This window comes from Megascapheus bottae, chromosome 34, assembly GCF_031878675.1.
Source record: "Megascapheus bottae isolate mThoBot1 chromosome 34, mThoBot2.hap1, whole genome shotgun sequence".
Lineage (NCBI taxonomy): Eukaryota > Metazoa > Chordata > Mammalia > Rodentia > Geomyidae > Megascapheus > Megascapheus bottae.
Genome location: NC_143542.1, coordinates 3,479,206 through 3,495,131, shown reverse-complemented (window position 1 = coordinate 3,495,131; position 15,926 = coordinate 3,479,206). Strand labels below are relative to the sequence as shown.

Genomic DNA, 15,926 nt, shown 5'->3' with positions numbered 1-15,926 from the left:
CATCTGTTTTGTTCATAGTTATAGTTATTTTCTATTTGTAAGTCAAAAATGAAATTTTATTGAGGACTCACAAAACAAAAAAGGAGTGGAGATGGAAGGGAAAAACTGGAAAGAGGGAAGGGGTGACATTATCCAAAAAGAAATGTGTCCAGCCAGGAGCGGTGCTCATGCCTGTAATCCTAGCTACTAAGGAGGCTGAGATCTGAGAATTAAGGTTCAAAACCAGACTGGGCACAAAAGGATCTGAGACTCTTATCTCCAATTAACCTCTAGAAAACAGAAATGAGGCTTGGCTCACGGTAGGACGATAGCATTGAGCTGAAGAGCTCAGGGACAGTGCCTAGGCCGAGTTCAAGCCCCATGACCCATCAAAAGAAAAATGAGGTTCCTCCAGATAACCACTTATTTATATTAAATGCCTCTAAATATTGAAGAAGAAACTGATCTTTAAAGACCTACAATAGATCATTTGGTCCTCTTGCCAAGTGGAGGAGCCCCAGAAAAGATAAACTAGGTGGGCCAGCTGCCAGTACTTACCGTCCGTGTCTCACTGTCCTCCCGCTCAGGGTTGACTTTGACAGCGATTGTTGTTATCATACCAACCATTTCTGGAGGCGGCACTGTGTTCTCAGGGATCACCTGAGGGTTCTCAAAGTAACGGTTCTACATCCAAAACATAGAAAATGCCAGAAGGTCAAATACGATACACCTGATGAAAAAACATCTGATATTTGGTAGAAGAAAGCAAAATGCTTAATAACACCCTAGAAAAAAAATCATACATTTACATATAAAAATCAAAATATAGGGCTGGGAGTGTGGCCTAGTGGCAGAGGGCTTGCCTAGCAAAATGAAGGCCTAGGTTCAATTCCTCAGTACCACAGACATAGAAAAAGCGGAAAATGGTGCTGTGGCTCAAGTGGTAAAGCTCTAGCCTTGAAAAAGCCCAAGGACAGTGTTCAAGCCCCAGGACTGGCAAAACAGAAAAAAAAATCAATATAAACCTACTTACCAAAAAAGATTTTTGAGCTCCATTATTTATATAATTTATATAAAATGCACAAAGTATCTCAACAGCTCTTTTGAGATTATGGGTAATTTTTTGCTTTTACCAAAATTGCTACAATAAAAATTTTCTTTTATGTTAGTAAAAAGTAAACATTGGGGCTAGGAGACTGCAAAGCATGCAAGAAGCCCTGGGTTCACTTCCTTGGTACTAAATATGCAGAAAAAGCCAGAAGTGGTCTGTGGCTCAAGTAGCATGGCACTAGCCTTGAGGAAAAAAGCCCAAGGACAGTGCTCAGGCCCTGAGTTCAGGCCTGAGGACTAGTAAAAAAAAAAAAAAAAGTTTATAAATAAGGAAATATATATATATATGAATATGTACAAATATATTTTTTCTTTTTTTTTTTTGCTGGTCTTGGGGCTTGAACTCGGAACCTGAGCATTTTCCATGAGCCTCTTTATGCTCAAGGCTAACTAGTGTTCTACCATTTGAACTACAAAGCCACTTCTGGCTTTTTCTGAGTGCTAAAAGTCTCATGTACTTTCCTTCCAAGGCTGGCTTTGAACTGTGATCCACAGATCTCAGCCCGAGTGACTAGCATTATAGGATTGAGCTGCCAACACCTGGCTAACATCAAAACAATTTTTATTTTTGAATTGCCATTTATCAGCCTAGATTTTAACCACCACTAAATTTTTCCTATTATAAAATTAGCAATGTTCCTCCAATTGTTTTTTCAAATAAGCCACTACAAATCTAGATAATAAATGTTAATAGATCCAAATTATAGTAAACACATACCACTACTTTTGGCAGCTCCTTGTAAATCTGTTTCACGAAATCCAAAAAATGATGAATCTAAAAGAAAAAAAGCGTAAGAACATACCTAAAAACAGAAAACACTTAAATATTTTAATTGCCTTAATGTACAAAAACTCATAAAATGAATGGGGAGGTACTGGAAAAGATACAAACAAGCAATGGAAATGGATTGCAAAATATAGGGAATGAAAAATGTTCCTAATTCTAAAGAATAAAAATTAAATACTGTTTTTTTGCCTTTCAGAAACAGCAAAATGTAGAGGTCAAGAGTCTGGCCTAGTGGGAGAGTGCTTGCCAAGCATGCACGAAGACCTGGGTTCGATTCTGCAGTACCACATATGTAGAAAAGTTGGAAATGGTGCTGTAGCTCAAGTGGTAAGAGTACTAGATTTGAGGAAAGCACCTGAATGATGCCCAGGCTCTGAATTCAAACCTGACTGGCAAAACAAACAAAAAAAGAAATAGCAACACACAATACTCGAGGGAAGAGTAAGAGGGAGAACCTCATACTAAGCAAGCAGACACTGCTGAACCCTTTCTAGAAATCAGCTTAGCAATATATGCCTCAACACATTTGACACAACTCAGTAAGTTAACTTGAATGAAGATATCTAGCACTCGTCACAAACAAAATGTTAAAACATTGAAACATCTTAAGTATCCAGAAATAAAGAAATCCTAAGAAAAAAAAATGGACACCATTAACTTTATAAGGAACATTTAGGACTGGGGGCACAGCTCAAGTGTGCCTGGCTAGCAAATTTGAGTGCTTGCCTAGTATACACAAAGACCCGGGTTCAATTCCTCAGTACCACATACATAGAAAAAAGCCAGAAGTGGTGCTAAGGCTCAAGTGGTAGAGCTCTGGCCTTGAGAAAGTCAAGAAAAGGACAGTGCTCAGGCCCTGAGCTCAAGCCCAGGACTGGCAAAAAAAAAAAAACTTCTTTGCTAGGTACAGTGGCTCATGCCTGTAATCCTAGCTACTCAGGAGGCTGAGATCTGAGGATCAAAGTTCAAAGCCAGCCCAGGCACAAAAGGACCTGAGACTCTTACCTTCAATTAACCTCTATAAAATGGGAAGTGGGGCTTGACTCAAGGATAGGGTGGTAGCCTTGAGCTGGAGAGCTCAGGGACAGCACCCAGGCCTACTTCAAGCCCCATGACCCATAAAAAACACAATTTTTTTGTAGTAATTTTTCTATGATTGGGAAAATGCTAATAAAGTGGCATAAAGTCATTATGACATAAAATTTTACACACTGTACCATCACAATTATGCAGAAATACATAGATAAAATGAGAAAAGGGAAACAGTACCAGGCAGAAATTCTCTATCTTATTTATGCTTAGCTTCCAAGTGATCCATGTAATATTTTACTAAGGTTATCTATCCTACGAGAAGAAACGTTTGTAATTATGGTTGAACGTGCTGTGCTTGCTGAAAATAGATACCAATAACTGATCTTAACTTTTATAAATTAGTAAGCTTTCATAAATTAACTCAGACATAAATAAGTTCCTCACACATTTAAAGGATATAGATGATTATCCCCATATTACTGAAAAGGCTCTCGGCGTTATGAGCTCACCACACCCCACTCAGCTACTGAGCTGCAGAGCTCAGCAAAATATTCACATATATTTAGCAAAATATTCACATATATGTTCAAAATAAACAAACTGGCAAAAACATTAAAAAAAAAAGGTGCCCGGATTTGGGCTTAGCTTTCTATACTGTCCAATCAATTTTAAAAGGATCAAAAATTCATGAGCGCAAGGAACTTGACACTTCATAAATGCTACTAGGATTAGTAACTTACTTCTTGTGTGATCGGTGGTCTGAACTGTTTGTGTAGTTCAATAATTATTCTTAGACAAATAAGAACATTTTCTTCATTTTCTGTCTTTAAAAAAATATGAAAAACAAGTTACGCTTCTGAAGATGTTTCAATATCACGATCCAAGACTAACTGTCCAAGTATTTTTGAATACACACTTTCCTTTATTTTAGTTGATTTTTTTTTTTGATTTCATAACCTCCTAGAAGAAAGCTCTTCCAGGCAGGAAGTGCATGGACTCTTCCCAGTGATCACCTCAAGGGCAACCTGCTAGCCAGCTCTATGCAATCAACTGAGACCACACCAATGAACTGCAAGAGAAGCATCTTCAACACCAAACTGACCACATTCACTACGCTTGGAAATACAGACTGAACATCTGTGATCCCAAAACAATGAACCTAAAATGCTCTTCAATCCCACATTCTTTGAGCATCCAAGGAGATACCACAAGTGAACCAGTCCACACCTGACCTCACTTGTTGGGCCAGTCAAAACACAGACATTCAAAGTACAATATAAAATTACCTTTGAGCTACATGTATAAAGTGTAAATAGTTTGTAAGTGAATTTAATATTTAGACTTGGGCTATGATCCTAAAATATTTCATTATGAATATACAAATATTTCAAAATCCAAAAGTGTTTCAAGGACTTTCGGAACACTCAATCTGTTCTGCCAAAACCAAAAAGAGAACAATTATCAGGTTAGAACTCACCGTACACAGGACCCTGTCTGAGCACTTAAGGCTGTGCAAGGATTTCCAACCACATTTTACTTATGAGATTAAAAGCCTCATAGAAGGTAAGCAATATAGCTAACAGGGTCTAGCTGGGCCGGGAGTTTGGCCTACTGGTAGAGTGCTTGTCTAGCATGCATGAAGACCCTGGTTCGATTCCTCAGAACCACATATATAGAAAAGCCACAATAGGTGCTGTGGCTCCTTAAAGTAAACCCCAGGACAATGTTCAAGCCCTGAGTTCAGTCCCCACAACTGGTGAAGTAAATAAATGGTACAGCCAATACTCCAATTCCTGTTTTGGAAAGTGTATCTTGCCAAGAGGCCCAATGATACAATAGAACTCTAAACACATTAAGATTCACACAACTGAAAAACAACAACAACAAAAAAACCATTTAGAGTAAGAAAACAACTTTAGAGACCAATTTAACAAAGTGAAAGGCCTGGCAGGGAGTTTCCTAGTGGTAGAGTGCTTGCCTAGCATGTACAAAGACCAGGGTTCGATTCCTCAGTACTACATACATAGAAAAAAGCTGGAAGTGGTGCTGCAGCTCAAGTGGTAGAGCTCTAGCCTTGAGAAAGTCCAAGGACAGTGATCAGGCCCTGAGTTCAAGCCCCAGGACTGGCCAAAAAAAAAAAAAAAAAGAAGAAAAAAAAATGTTAAGTCAGGTGTGGTGGCTCACTCCTGTAATCCTAGCTACTTAGGAGGCTAAGATCTGAGGATCAAGGTTCAAAGCCAGCCCGGCACATAAGGACCTGAGACTATCTCCAATTAACCTCTAGAAAATGGGAAATGGGGCTTGGTCACAAGGGTAGGGCAGTAGCCTAAAGCTGAAGAGCTCAGAGACACCCCCAGGTCCAGGGATAGGGTGGTAGTCTTAAGATGAGGAGCTCAGAGACAGTGCTCAGGCTGAGTTCAAGCCCCATGACCCACCAAAACAAACAAAAAAAAAAATGTTAGGGCCAGGAGTTTGGCCTAGTGGTAGAGTGCATAGCATGCACAAAGAAAAAAACCACTTACATAGAAAAAAGCCAGGAAGTGGTGCTGAGGCTCAAGTGGTAGAGCCTTGAGAAAGCCCAAGGACAGTGTTCAGGACCTGAGTTCAAGCCCAGGACTGGCAAAAAAAAAAAAAAAACGTTACTTACATGAATCAGAATTAGTGTGGAAGGCAGACTACTGTATAATACTGGATTTTGCTAGAACAAACTCTGTAAAAGCTCTGAACCTGGCCACATGAAGACTTAATTCCTAACACTTACCTCTAAAAAGCGAAACATGACAGACAAAACGTTTTTTGTGTGAGGGCGAAGATGCTCATTGGTTGGTATTCTATGAATTATTTCAAGCACTAGCTTCCGAAGTTGCTGGTAAGGAAAGACAAAGTTCCAAATTAATTGTGTCATACTTTTTACAAATGGCATGCAGCTCTAACCACCACCATACAAGATGGAGCTAATTTTTAAATATTCTATAAACCAAATGAATTCAGACTATTTGAAATATATTGCAAACATACAATAATGTAATAATGAAAGCCCCCACCCTCAATAACTAATAAAAGCTAGTAAGGGGCCGAAAGCATGGCCTTATTGTGAAGTGCTTGCCTATCATGCATGAAGACCTGAGTTTGATTCCTTGGTACCACGTACATAGAAAAAGCTATAAATGGTGTTGTGGTTCAAGTGATAGAGCACTAGCCTTGGGGAAAGACCAAGGACAGTGCTCAGGCCCTGAGTTTAAGGCCCAGGACTGGCAAAAAAAAAAAAAAAAAAAAGGGTGGGGGTGAGAAGGAAATGGGAGACAAAAACATGAGAAGGGGTATCAATGTGTAAGAAGTAAAGTGCCTACTACTTTGTGAATGTAACTGTAACCCTTCTATTACCTGGACAATTAAAAAATAGAATAAAATAAAAAACAACTCTCCAGGTATTAAAAAATAGTATTGAAATTGGCTTACAATAGGTAGTACCATTCAACTGTTTTTCTTTATTTGTCTAAATTGTCTATAGTAAACAATGTAGATATATGTAGGTATGGATACATAAGAAATATATAAACTAAACGAGGTCACTTTGTTGAGGCGGTCACAGTCTCGGACAAAGCATGAATTGACAAAGCCTCTTTGATTCTTTGTTTTCACTTGGGAGGGACTGGGAAAGAGAGCCACTGTATCACTTGAGTCAGGCCCCTGGCTCTTTTAGACTTTTTTTTTTTATAAGGTCTCATACTTTGCCCACATGGACAAGGATCCTGCAGCTTATCTTCTGTTCAACTGGGTCACAGATATGCAACTATGTCTAGATTTTATTGGTGGAGATGGGGTTCTCACTAACTTATTGCTGGCCACAAATTTCTCCTAATCTCTGCTTCCTAAGATTCTGATATTACAGGCTAGTCTCAGCACACTCAAATAAAACCTTTTTGCATTCTTAAACAATAACCATGTTAGGGGGGAAGGGAAATGGGGACCATGACATGTGAAAGGATATCAATGTGTGGGAATTAAGGCACCATTTATCTGGCAAATATCATGTAACCCTTCTATTCATTACAATAAAAAATATATTAAAAAAACAAAAAAAATAATAACCATGCTTTCTGAGTTGTCTTTTTTATTTTTTATTTTTTGCCAGTCCTGGGCTTGAGCTCAGGGCCTGAGCACTGTCCTTGGACTTTCTCAAGGCTAGAGCTCTACCACTTGAGCCTCAGCACCACTGCCGGCTTTTTTCAATGTATGTGGTACCGAGGAATCGAACCTGGGTCTTCATGCATGCTAGGCAAGCACTTTTAACCACTAGGCCAAACTCCCGGCCCATGAGTTGTCTTATTTTATAAATGGTTTACAAACATTACAAACATATAGCACAACATTTCTCTCTCACTGCAATTCTGTACCACATTACTACCTGAGCTGGCTTTTCCTGAAGAAACTGGACTTCACCATCTTGGAGAAATGTAAGAAATCGAGGGATGATGTGTTCCAGGAATGTTGAATATTGAGGAGATGATGTTACATTCTAATCAAGCAAAAATGAAAAATAATCCCATTATGTGATATATATTTACTTTCATTTCAATTGCATAAATTATAGTAATCTCTAAAGACTATCTGGGTATTCTCAGATGTGTTTGTAGGAACAGTTTATAAGTTAATTGAGATGACTGTTGGCTCAGAAATCAAATTCAAAAGATCTAAATACAAAAACTCACACAGGGTATGGTAGCCACTCAGGATGTTGAGATCTGAGGATCTCAGTTCAAATCCAATCCCGCAGTGAAATCCATGAGACTCATCTCCAATTAACCACCAGAAAACTGCAAATGGTGCTATAGCTCAGGGGTAAGGCAGTAGACTTGAGCTCAGGGAGAGCACCTGGGCCCAGAGTTCAAGCCCCATGACCAACAACACACACACAAAAAAAACTTCACTGATAAAATTACAAATGCTTGGGGCCAAGTGTTTGGCCTGGTGGTAGAGTGCCTGCTTAGAAGACTAGGGTTCGATTCCGCAGTACCACACACATACAAAAAGCCGGAAGTGGTGCTATGGCTCAAGTGTCAGAGCACTAGCCTTTGAGGAAATCCCAAGGGCAGCGCTTAGGCCCCGAGTTCAAGCCCAAGGACTGGCAAAAAAAAAAACAAAAACCTACAAATGCTGGAAAGAAGCAGAGCAAAATGGTAGATTAGAGCAGAGCAAAATGGTAGATTAGAGCATCTATCATTTTATTCCATGAATGAGGAGAAAAGTGACAAGGAAAAGACCACTTCTTGAAGAGAGGAAGAAAATCAAGCACAGTGAAAATAAAACTACAGAGCAAGCCAGCAGGAGATTTGTGCCTGTCCCAACTTCCCTTCAGGGACAGAGGAGCTAAAAACTCCAATACAAGGTTCTTACTAGAAAAGAAGATCCATCTTGGCTCCATATTTGCCTAAAGACACTTGAGCAACAGTGATTGGCCGTCAACAGGGACGGCTGCAAAGACATGTTGTAGTTCATCAACTATCATAGCTTGAGCTTGCACACATCCTCGATCTGAGTAGAGAAGAGGTCTGCACAGTGTCCAACACTAAAACTAAATGTTAGGGAAGCTCACTCCTGTAATCCTAGCTACTCAAGAAGCTGAGATCTAAAGATCACAGTTCAAAGCCAGCTGAGCAGAAAAACCTGTGTAACTCTTATCTCTAACCTTCAAGAAGCCAGAAGCAGAGCTGTGCCTCAAGAGGGAGAGCACCAGCCTTAAGTGAAAAAGCTCAGAGACAACACCCAGGTCCTGAGTTCAAGCCTCAGGCCCAACACACACAAAAAAAGTTAAGGAAATCCACAGGACAACCCATAGTAACTGTTGATTATAGAATTTTCAATTATTTTCCCCAGGCCAAATCTGGTCCCAGCACTCAGGAGGTTGAGGCAGGTGGATCACAGGTTTGAGGTTAACCTTGGCTATACTGCAAAACCCCATCTCCCAGAGAGAGAGAGAAAGAGAGAGGGGAGAGGAGAGAGGAGGGAGGGGAAGGGGGGTGAAGAGGAGAGAGGGAGAGGAGAGAGGTGAGAGAGAAGAGAGAGAGGAGAGAGAAGAGAGAGAGGAGAGAGAAGAGAGAGAGGAGAGAAGAGAGAGAGGAGAGTAGGGAGAGAAGAGAGAGAGAGAGAAGAGAGAGGGAGAGAAGAGAGAGGGGAGGGAGGAAGGGAAATATATTCAATAAGTTATCTAGTTAGTATGGCAGTATTTCAACTGACTCAGCAACCAGCTTTTTTGATCCAGATTAATGTATTTCTAACATGAAGGTTTCTCTTCTTTGCCTTGCAAGATACCCCAATTAATTAGCCTAAAACTTTATCCCTAAGGAGCTAGTAAAATGATGAACTAAGGTCATGGCTCAAGTCATGGAACACCTGTTAGCACAGTAAAATCCCTGAGTTCAAACCCCTGTGCTTCCAAAAGAGAAAAAGAAAACATGAAATCAGTCACAAACCCTTCTGAATCATTAGAAGTGATTGTTTCTTTAAAAAAAAAAAATTGAACTTATTCATTGCAATATGAAGTCATTTCCAGAAAAATCTGTCGATGGAACAGTAACTGAGGTGGACAGATGAGCCCTGAAGGTGGGCAGCACCATCCCACAGGCTGGGGCCTGGATGGAAGCAAAGTGGGAGAAGAGAGGACGTCAGCTAGCACAGGCAGCTCACCCTCTGCTTCCCATTGTTACCTTGTGAGCTGGCCTGATACACTCCCACCAAAATGAACGGTTCCTCCCTCAAGTCCTTTTTTCTCTGTCACACTGATCAAAAAGTCTAATGCAGAAATGAAAACATGTTTCAAAAACAGTAACAAAGCCAACATTCCTCAACACAGTTTGGAGGTCATTTTCACTAGTGTGGAAGACAATAAACATGCACAGTTCCAAATTTTAATTTTTCAAGTACAGTAAGTTAAAACAACTTCTGAGTTGGTACAGTGACAGAACAGCAATAGAGAAGCGTATGTGTTTGCCTTGACAAGAATATAAAAAATAAAGCCCATACCTCAAAATTTTCACTAACTTCTTGCATCATTTTTAACTTTGTTTCATCAGCTGTAAATAACAAAACAACCCATCAGGTAATGGAAATTATGTTTAAGATTGTTCCTAAATTCTTAATTTGGTAATTTAAGAGAAGCAATCAGATCTTATCAGTTTGACTGTCACAGCCCAGCAAAAGAAGGCACATTAAGTTCCCTATAACCAGCCATCATACATTCATCCACCACACACACACACACACACACACACACACAACACACACACACACACACAGAGGTGCCTCTTTGGGGCTCCAGCCAGAAATACTCATCACTTTGCTTCTCCATAAGGTAGAGAAAGGAAAAGCAAGGGATTTTTTTTTTTTAAAAGCTATTAAGTCAGTAGGTTAATCATTTGAACAGTGATGAATGATATTAATTATAATTAACATTAATGCATTGCTTAACTACAAAAAGCATCAACTCACGTGTATTCACATCGGTTAGAGCTGCCACAAACTGAAGGTATTTTTTCATGAGAGTGGTTTGGTCAACCACCGTAGCCCCCTGTGTTGCAACAAATGCCATTTTGTTCTGTGAGTTGGTTTCTTTCTCAGAAGAAAAGTAACAGGTCCATGAGTTCCCTCAGCCTATGAAAAGGAGCATCCTGTTAGCTAACTTACAAGTGCACTGCTCATAACCTCTGAAAACCTAAATCACTGCACTTGCATTAACCTAAATGAATACTTACACTCGGCTAAGATAACTTAAGATCTCTGTTTCACAATCACCAGTACTAAGTAGGGAAATCTTTAAGGTAAGTCTTTAAAATCCAAAGACAAACAAAAGCAGAAACACCACTCAGAGAGTTGAGGGCATCCTTCCATAGCAAGGCATGTGGCCTGTATTTCAATTTCCAGCATCACTAGAACAATAAAATCAAAATCACCTTGCCAGGCATTACTCCAGAGATGGCTTAAAAAGGTTCAAATTTTGTTTGCAAGTGAGGCACACAACGGTCTAGAAAAATTCTCCTCCAGGGTGACTAGAGGCAGGCTGACCATTCTTTGAGAACTGCTCCAAGCTGTCACACGAGCGGAAACTTGGATTTCATCCAGAACTGTCACTGGGGGAGGGGGAGGGGGGGAGGTCAAGTGGCAGAGGGCTTGCTTGCCCTGTAAACTTATCAGTTAGAACCCTAGTTCCATAGCAAAAACTACCTCCGGTGTCCAGAGAGGACCAGCTGAAATTGCTTGTCCAATTCCACACTGGGAAGCGGTTTCAAGCTGAACATCTGTGGTTAAATTCCAGAAACCGTGGCTACTCGGGAGGCTGAGTAGCTAAAGATGTCGTTCGAAGCCAACCGGGGCAGAAAAGACTCTTATTTCAATTAACTATCAGAAAATAGAGCTATGATTCAAATGGTAGAGCATCAGCTTGGTGGGGGTGGGGGTAATGGGGGAGGGGGGAGTGGTCAGGGACATCACCCAAGGCCCTAAGTTCAAATTATGAACTTTAAAAATAATTTTTTTAAATAATAATAATAACAATAATAATAATAATAATAATAATAATAAAGTGGTTTCATGCAGATGGGGTCAACCCTGAGGCACGGGCATCATCACTTCGGTGTAGCAAGGGAAGACGACCATAAACCTGCCGAAACATCCTAACCCGGAGGCCTAGGAGAGCCAAGTCACAAGGACACCACCGAGCGGGGGGGGGGGGGGGGGGGGGGGATCCTGCCGGGCCGGCGGGGGGGGGACCTGGCTTTGCCTTGGCCCTTCGAGGACCCCGTCTTCCCGACGACACCGCCCCATCTCCATCCTCTAGAACCCAAGACTTAGGCCGGCATCGGTGTTCTCGCGTGAAGTCCTCAACGTGTGCCTCTTCTCAGACTCCCCCACACCCCCCCACCAAAAAAAAAAGTCGGGGTCCCCCCCCCGCCCCCCGCTTTCGACTGCGCCCCACCCTCCCACACGAGGTCCCATCCCGCCGGGTTCGGGAACCTACTGGGACTACGGAAAAGCCCACCGTGTTCCCCAGCAAGGTGGGGGCTCCACGACCCTGCGCCACGCCCCCCCCTGACCCCCCCCCCCACCCCAGGCCGGGCCCGGCCAAGCCCCGGCCCACCGCGCGCGTCGGCACCGCCGGGCCGCCAGGGGCGCTGTCGCCGCCCTACCTCGACTCCCCGAGTCCGATCCGGCCCTGCCAGGTGCTCCCGTGGAAGCCCCGGTGGGTTCGGAGCCGATCCCCCCTGGCTCCGAGAAACAAGAGAAGAAGCAGCTCCCAAGCCCTGACCGCGGCGCAGACAGTCGCGGAGTCTCTCTGCGCTCCCCCTTGGCCGGCGGCGGCTCCGGTCACCCAAGAGCGACCGCCTCAGAAGCGGCCTACGGCAAGCGCCGAGGCCCACGCCGCGCGCGCCCGAGCTGCGCGCCGCGCCACTCCCCCCGCCCCCTCGCCCGAACGCACGCACGCGCGTGCGCGCGGCCCGCCCCGGAGCAGCGCTGAAGGTTTCCCCCCCTGCCGCTCGGGGTCGCCGACTTCCGACGTGGCTGGCGGGGTGGCGGCTGGCCGGAGGCCCAATTCCACCACCCCGCAGCGGCCTCCTAACCCCCGGAGCGAGCGAGCGAGCGCCGCTCTCACCCCGAGCGCCGTTAGATCCGCCCTTCCTGCACTCACTAAAGAACTGGCATCCCGCGACCCGCATCCGGGCCCGCGCCCCCCCACGACAGGAGCGGTCGCCGCCCGCCGCCACCGCTTCGGCCTCCGCCTCCGCCGCCGCTGCTACCGCCGCCGCCGCTGCCGCCGCCGCCGCCAACGCCGCGCGCAGCCCCGCCCCCGCTTAAAGCGACGCCGCCTGGGGAGGACCGGCCCCGCCCCCGAGGGCGTGAGGCCTGGTGGGCGGGGCTAGTGGGGGCGTGGCAGCCCCCGGGGTCCGCGCAGCTGGTGCGCACGGGGAGCAAGCCCTCGCCCTCCGAAGCCCCCAGCTGACGCCTTTTACTCTTGCTCCGAGGGGTTTTCCTGGAAGGCGACGAGAGGAACCCGACCCACTGACTCCCCTTCCCCTCGCCATTCTTTTTTACCCACTTATCAGCCCTCCCCACCCCCACCTCGATTCTTTTCCGTCTTTGGTCACCCGATGTATTCCCTTTTGCTCCTGGGATGATGGATGGATGGATGGATGGATGGATGGATGGATGGATGGATGAATAGATAGATGATTGGCTGGGGTGGATGGATCTGAATTCCTCCCCACCCCCAATCTGGGGCTTAAACCACCCCGTCTTGGGTTTGCAACCGGCTTGCTTTTGCTAAGCTGATGCTCTACCACTTGAACCCCACCTAGAATTCGTGTAATGATATCTCAGATGGGTCTAGACGTGGTTACAACACGTCTGTAGCACGACAGGCCCTTGGGAGGCCTGATGCAAGAGGATCAAGTCGTTGGAGGCCAGCCTGTGTGTTACAATATGAGACTCGTCTCTAAAAAAAAAAAAATGTGGCTGGCTGTTAATGGCTCACACCTGTAATCCTAGCTACTCAAGAAGCTGAGATCTGAGGATCGTGGCTTAAAACTATCCCAATCATCATGGACAATAAAGTCTCTGAGACTCTTTATCTCCATTAACCACCAGAAATGGTGCTGTGGCTCAAAGTTATAGAGCACTAGCTTTGAGCAAAAGAGCTCAGGAACAGCCCCCAGGCCAGGATTAAACCCCACAACTGACATAAATACCTACCTACCTACGTACTAGGGGTCCAGCCCTTGGATGTAGCTCAATGGGTAGAATGGTAGCGTGCACGAGCCTTGAGTTTGATCTTCAACATTGGAAAAACATGTGTGCATACATACTTAAAATTTTCATTTTTAGGAGGTTGAGAGTTGAGGATCACGGTTGGAAGCCAACCCAGGCAGAAATTCTATGTAACTACCAAAAGCCAGCTTAACTGGTGGAGTGCCAGTCTTGAAAAGAAAAGCTAAAGGACAGTGGCCAGTACAACCAATAGATAGATTGATTGATTGATTTTGCTGATCCTGGGGCTTGAACTGAGGGCCTAGGCACTGTCCCTGATCTTCTTTTTACTCAAGGCTAGCACTCTATTACTGGAGCCACAGCACCACTTCTGGCTTTTTGTGTATGTAGTACTGAGGAATCAAACCCAGGGCTTCATGCATGCTAGGCAAGCACTCCACCACTAGGCCACACTCCCAGCCTAATTGAATTTTTATTAAAAAGTAGATGTTTGTGGGGTTTTTTAATTTATCTATTGTCTGTACTAAGGCTTGGACTCAGTGCCTAGATGCTGTCCCTGAGCACTTCCAGCTTTTGAGTGGTTAACTGGAGACAAGGCCTCATGGACTTCCCTGCTTGGGCTGACTTTGAACCACAATCCTCAGATCTCAGCCTCTTAAGTAACCATGATCTACCAGCACCTGGCTCACAAAGAATATTTTACCAAGTTAAACAACCTCAAGTATTTGAAACTCTAAACAGTTCCAGATTCCCAATAGACAAACCAAACCGCCCAAGTCCTTAAGCAGATTTAATGACTACCAACTTCAACTGAGCCTTTGTTTCAAAGGTATTGTATCGTTAGCCTTACAGCATTTTCCTGGGCCAGGACTGTGAATAGACCCATTTTTTTTTCTTTTTTTTTTTTGTCATTCCTGGACCTTAAGCTCAGGGCCTGAGCATTGTCCTTGGGCTTTCTCAAGGCTAGAGCTCTACCATTTGAGCCACAATACCACTTCCGGCTTTTTTCTATGTATGTGGTACCGAGAAATCAAACCCGAGTCTTCCTGGATGCTAGACAAGCACTCTACCACTAGGCCAAACTCTCGGCCCCCAAACTCACTTTTTTTTTTTAAAAGGAAAATGGGTTTGTTAAACACTTGAAATATGATGTAAAAATCAATGTTAATAAATTATTTAATTTTTTTTAAAAAAGGAAAATGGCCTGGGAGCGTAGCCTATTGGTAAAGTGCTTGCCTAGCATGCATGAAGCCCTGGGTTCGATTCCTCAGTACCACATACATAGAAAAAAGCCAGAAGTGGTGCTGTGGTTCAAGTAGCAGAGCACTAACCTTGGGCAAAAAGTGTCCAAGGACTGTGCCCAGGCCCTGAGTTCAAGCCCCAGGACTGGAAACAAAAGGAAACTGAGGCCCAGAAAGTTGACTTTTCCCAGATTATACATGGAGAACCCAGCGTCTCCTGGTCCCTAGACTTGGTGTGGCTATTGCTGGAGGTACAGCTCTTCACGGCTCTTAGTATATTCTTAAGAAACTTTTCTCGACTCAGACTGACTGGGCCCCCCCCCCCCCCCCCCCCCCCCCCCGCACTGCTGTTCTGAAGACAACGAGTACGCCCTCCAAATGTGTTGACACCCCCCTGCAGGCAGCCTACCCCGGATAGCCCACTAGGGCTATAATTGGCCACGAAGACGGAGAGGCCATCCCATCCCTTTATGGTGTGCCAGGATGGCCTGCCCAGCTGAGACTACAACCCAGATCCCATCTGAGTCCATCCTAGTCCAGCTTGCAAAGGCGAGACTCCCTTTGCTCTGGGACAGCAGACGAACACACCTGCTTGGACCAAAACAGCAACGCTTCACCCATGGCAAGGCCCTCAAGTGACAACCCAGTGACGGTGGGACTGAGAATGACCACGAGTCCTGTGTCAACCCTTCGTGGGGACCCAGGTGTGCCGGACCTGGGTCTGAAGAGTAGTTTGGAAGTGGTCCCAGGCCGTTTGCCTGGTACAGACACAGTATAGGTGCTCGATGTTTCTGGAATGCAGAGCTAGCAGCCCCTCAAGCCACCAGCTTGCAGACGATGACACACACACACACACAGGCTTGGAGAGGCCCCCTGGGGCCTGCGCGCGCCCTAGGGGACGCTGAGTCAGAGCGCGCGCGGGCGCGCACGGACCGGTGGAGAGGAGGGAAGGAGGGGTGCGGGAGGAGGGGAGGGGAGAGGCTTGCGTGGGCGGAGAAGGGGGCGGCGGGGAGGGTGCG

General features: G+C 44.7%; 1 protein-coding gene and 1 non-coding gene across 2 annotated transcripts in view; both read right to left on the bottom strand.

The window, feature by feature from the left end:
* The window catches only part of Trrap (transformation/transcription domain associated protein), a 93,007-nt gene extending 80,705 nt beyond the window's left edge, over window positions 1–12,302 (bottom strand). Inside the window, exons 1-8 of the mRNA XM_090324068.1 lie at window positions 12,091–12,302; window positions 10,397–10,558; window positions 9,932–9,981; window positions 7,317–7,427; window positions 5,670–5,774; window positions 3,649–3,732; window positions 1,808–1,864; window positions 538–663 (exon numbers count right to left, since the gene is read on the bottom strand). Of these exons, the coding sequence (XP_090180194.1) occupies window positions 538–663; window positions 1,808–1,864; window positions 3,649–3,732; window positions 5,670–5,774; window positions 7,317–7,427; window positions 9,932–9,981; window positions 10,397–10,496 (633 nt within the window). The 5' untranslated portion in view covers window positions 10,497–10,558; window positions 12,091–12,302. The remainder of the gene's footprint in view (window positions 1–537; window positions 664–1,807; window positions 1,865–3,648; window positions 3,733–5,669; window positions 5,775–7,316; window positions 7,428–9,931; window positions 9,982–10,396; window positions 10,559–12,090) is intronic.
* LOC150042646 (small nucleolar RNA ZL1) lies at window positions 10,063–10,254 on the bottom strand. The gene has a single exon (XR_016533598.1). It is a non-coding gene; the product is annotated as a small nucleolar RNA ZL1 (small nucleolar RNA).
* Window positions 12,303–15,926: the final 3,624 nt, after the last annotated feature.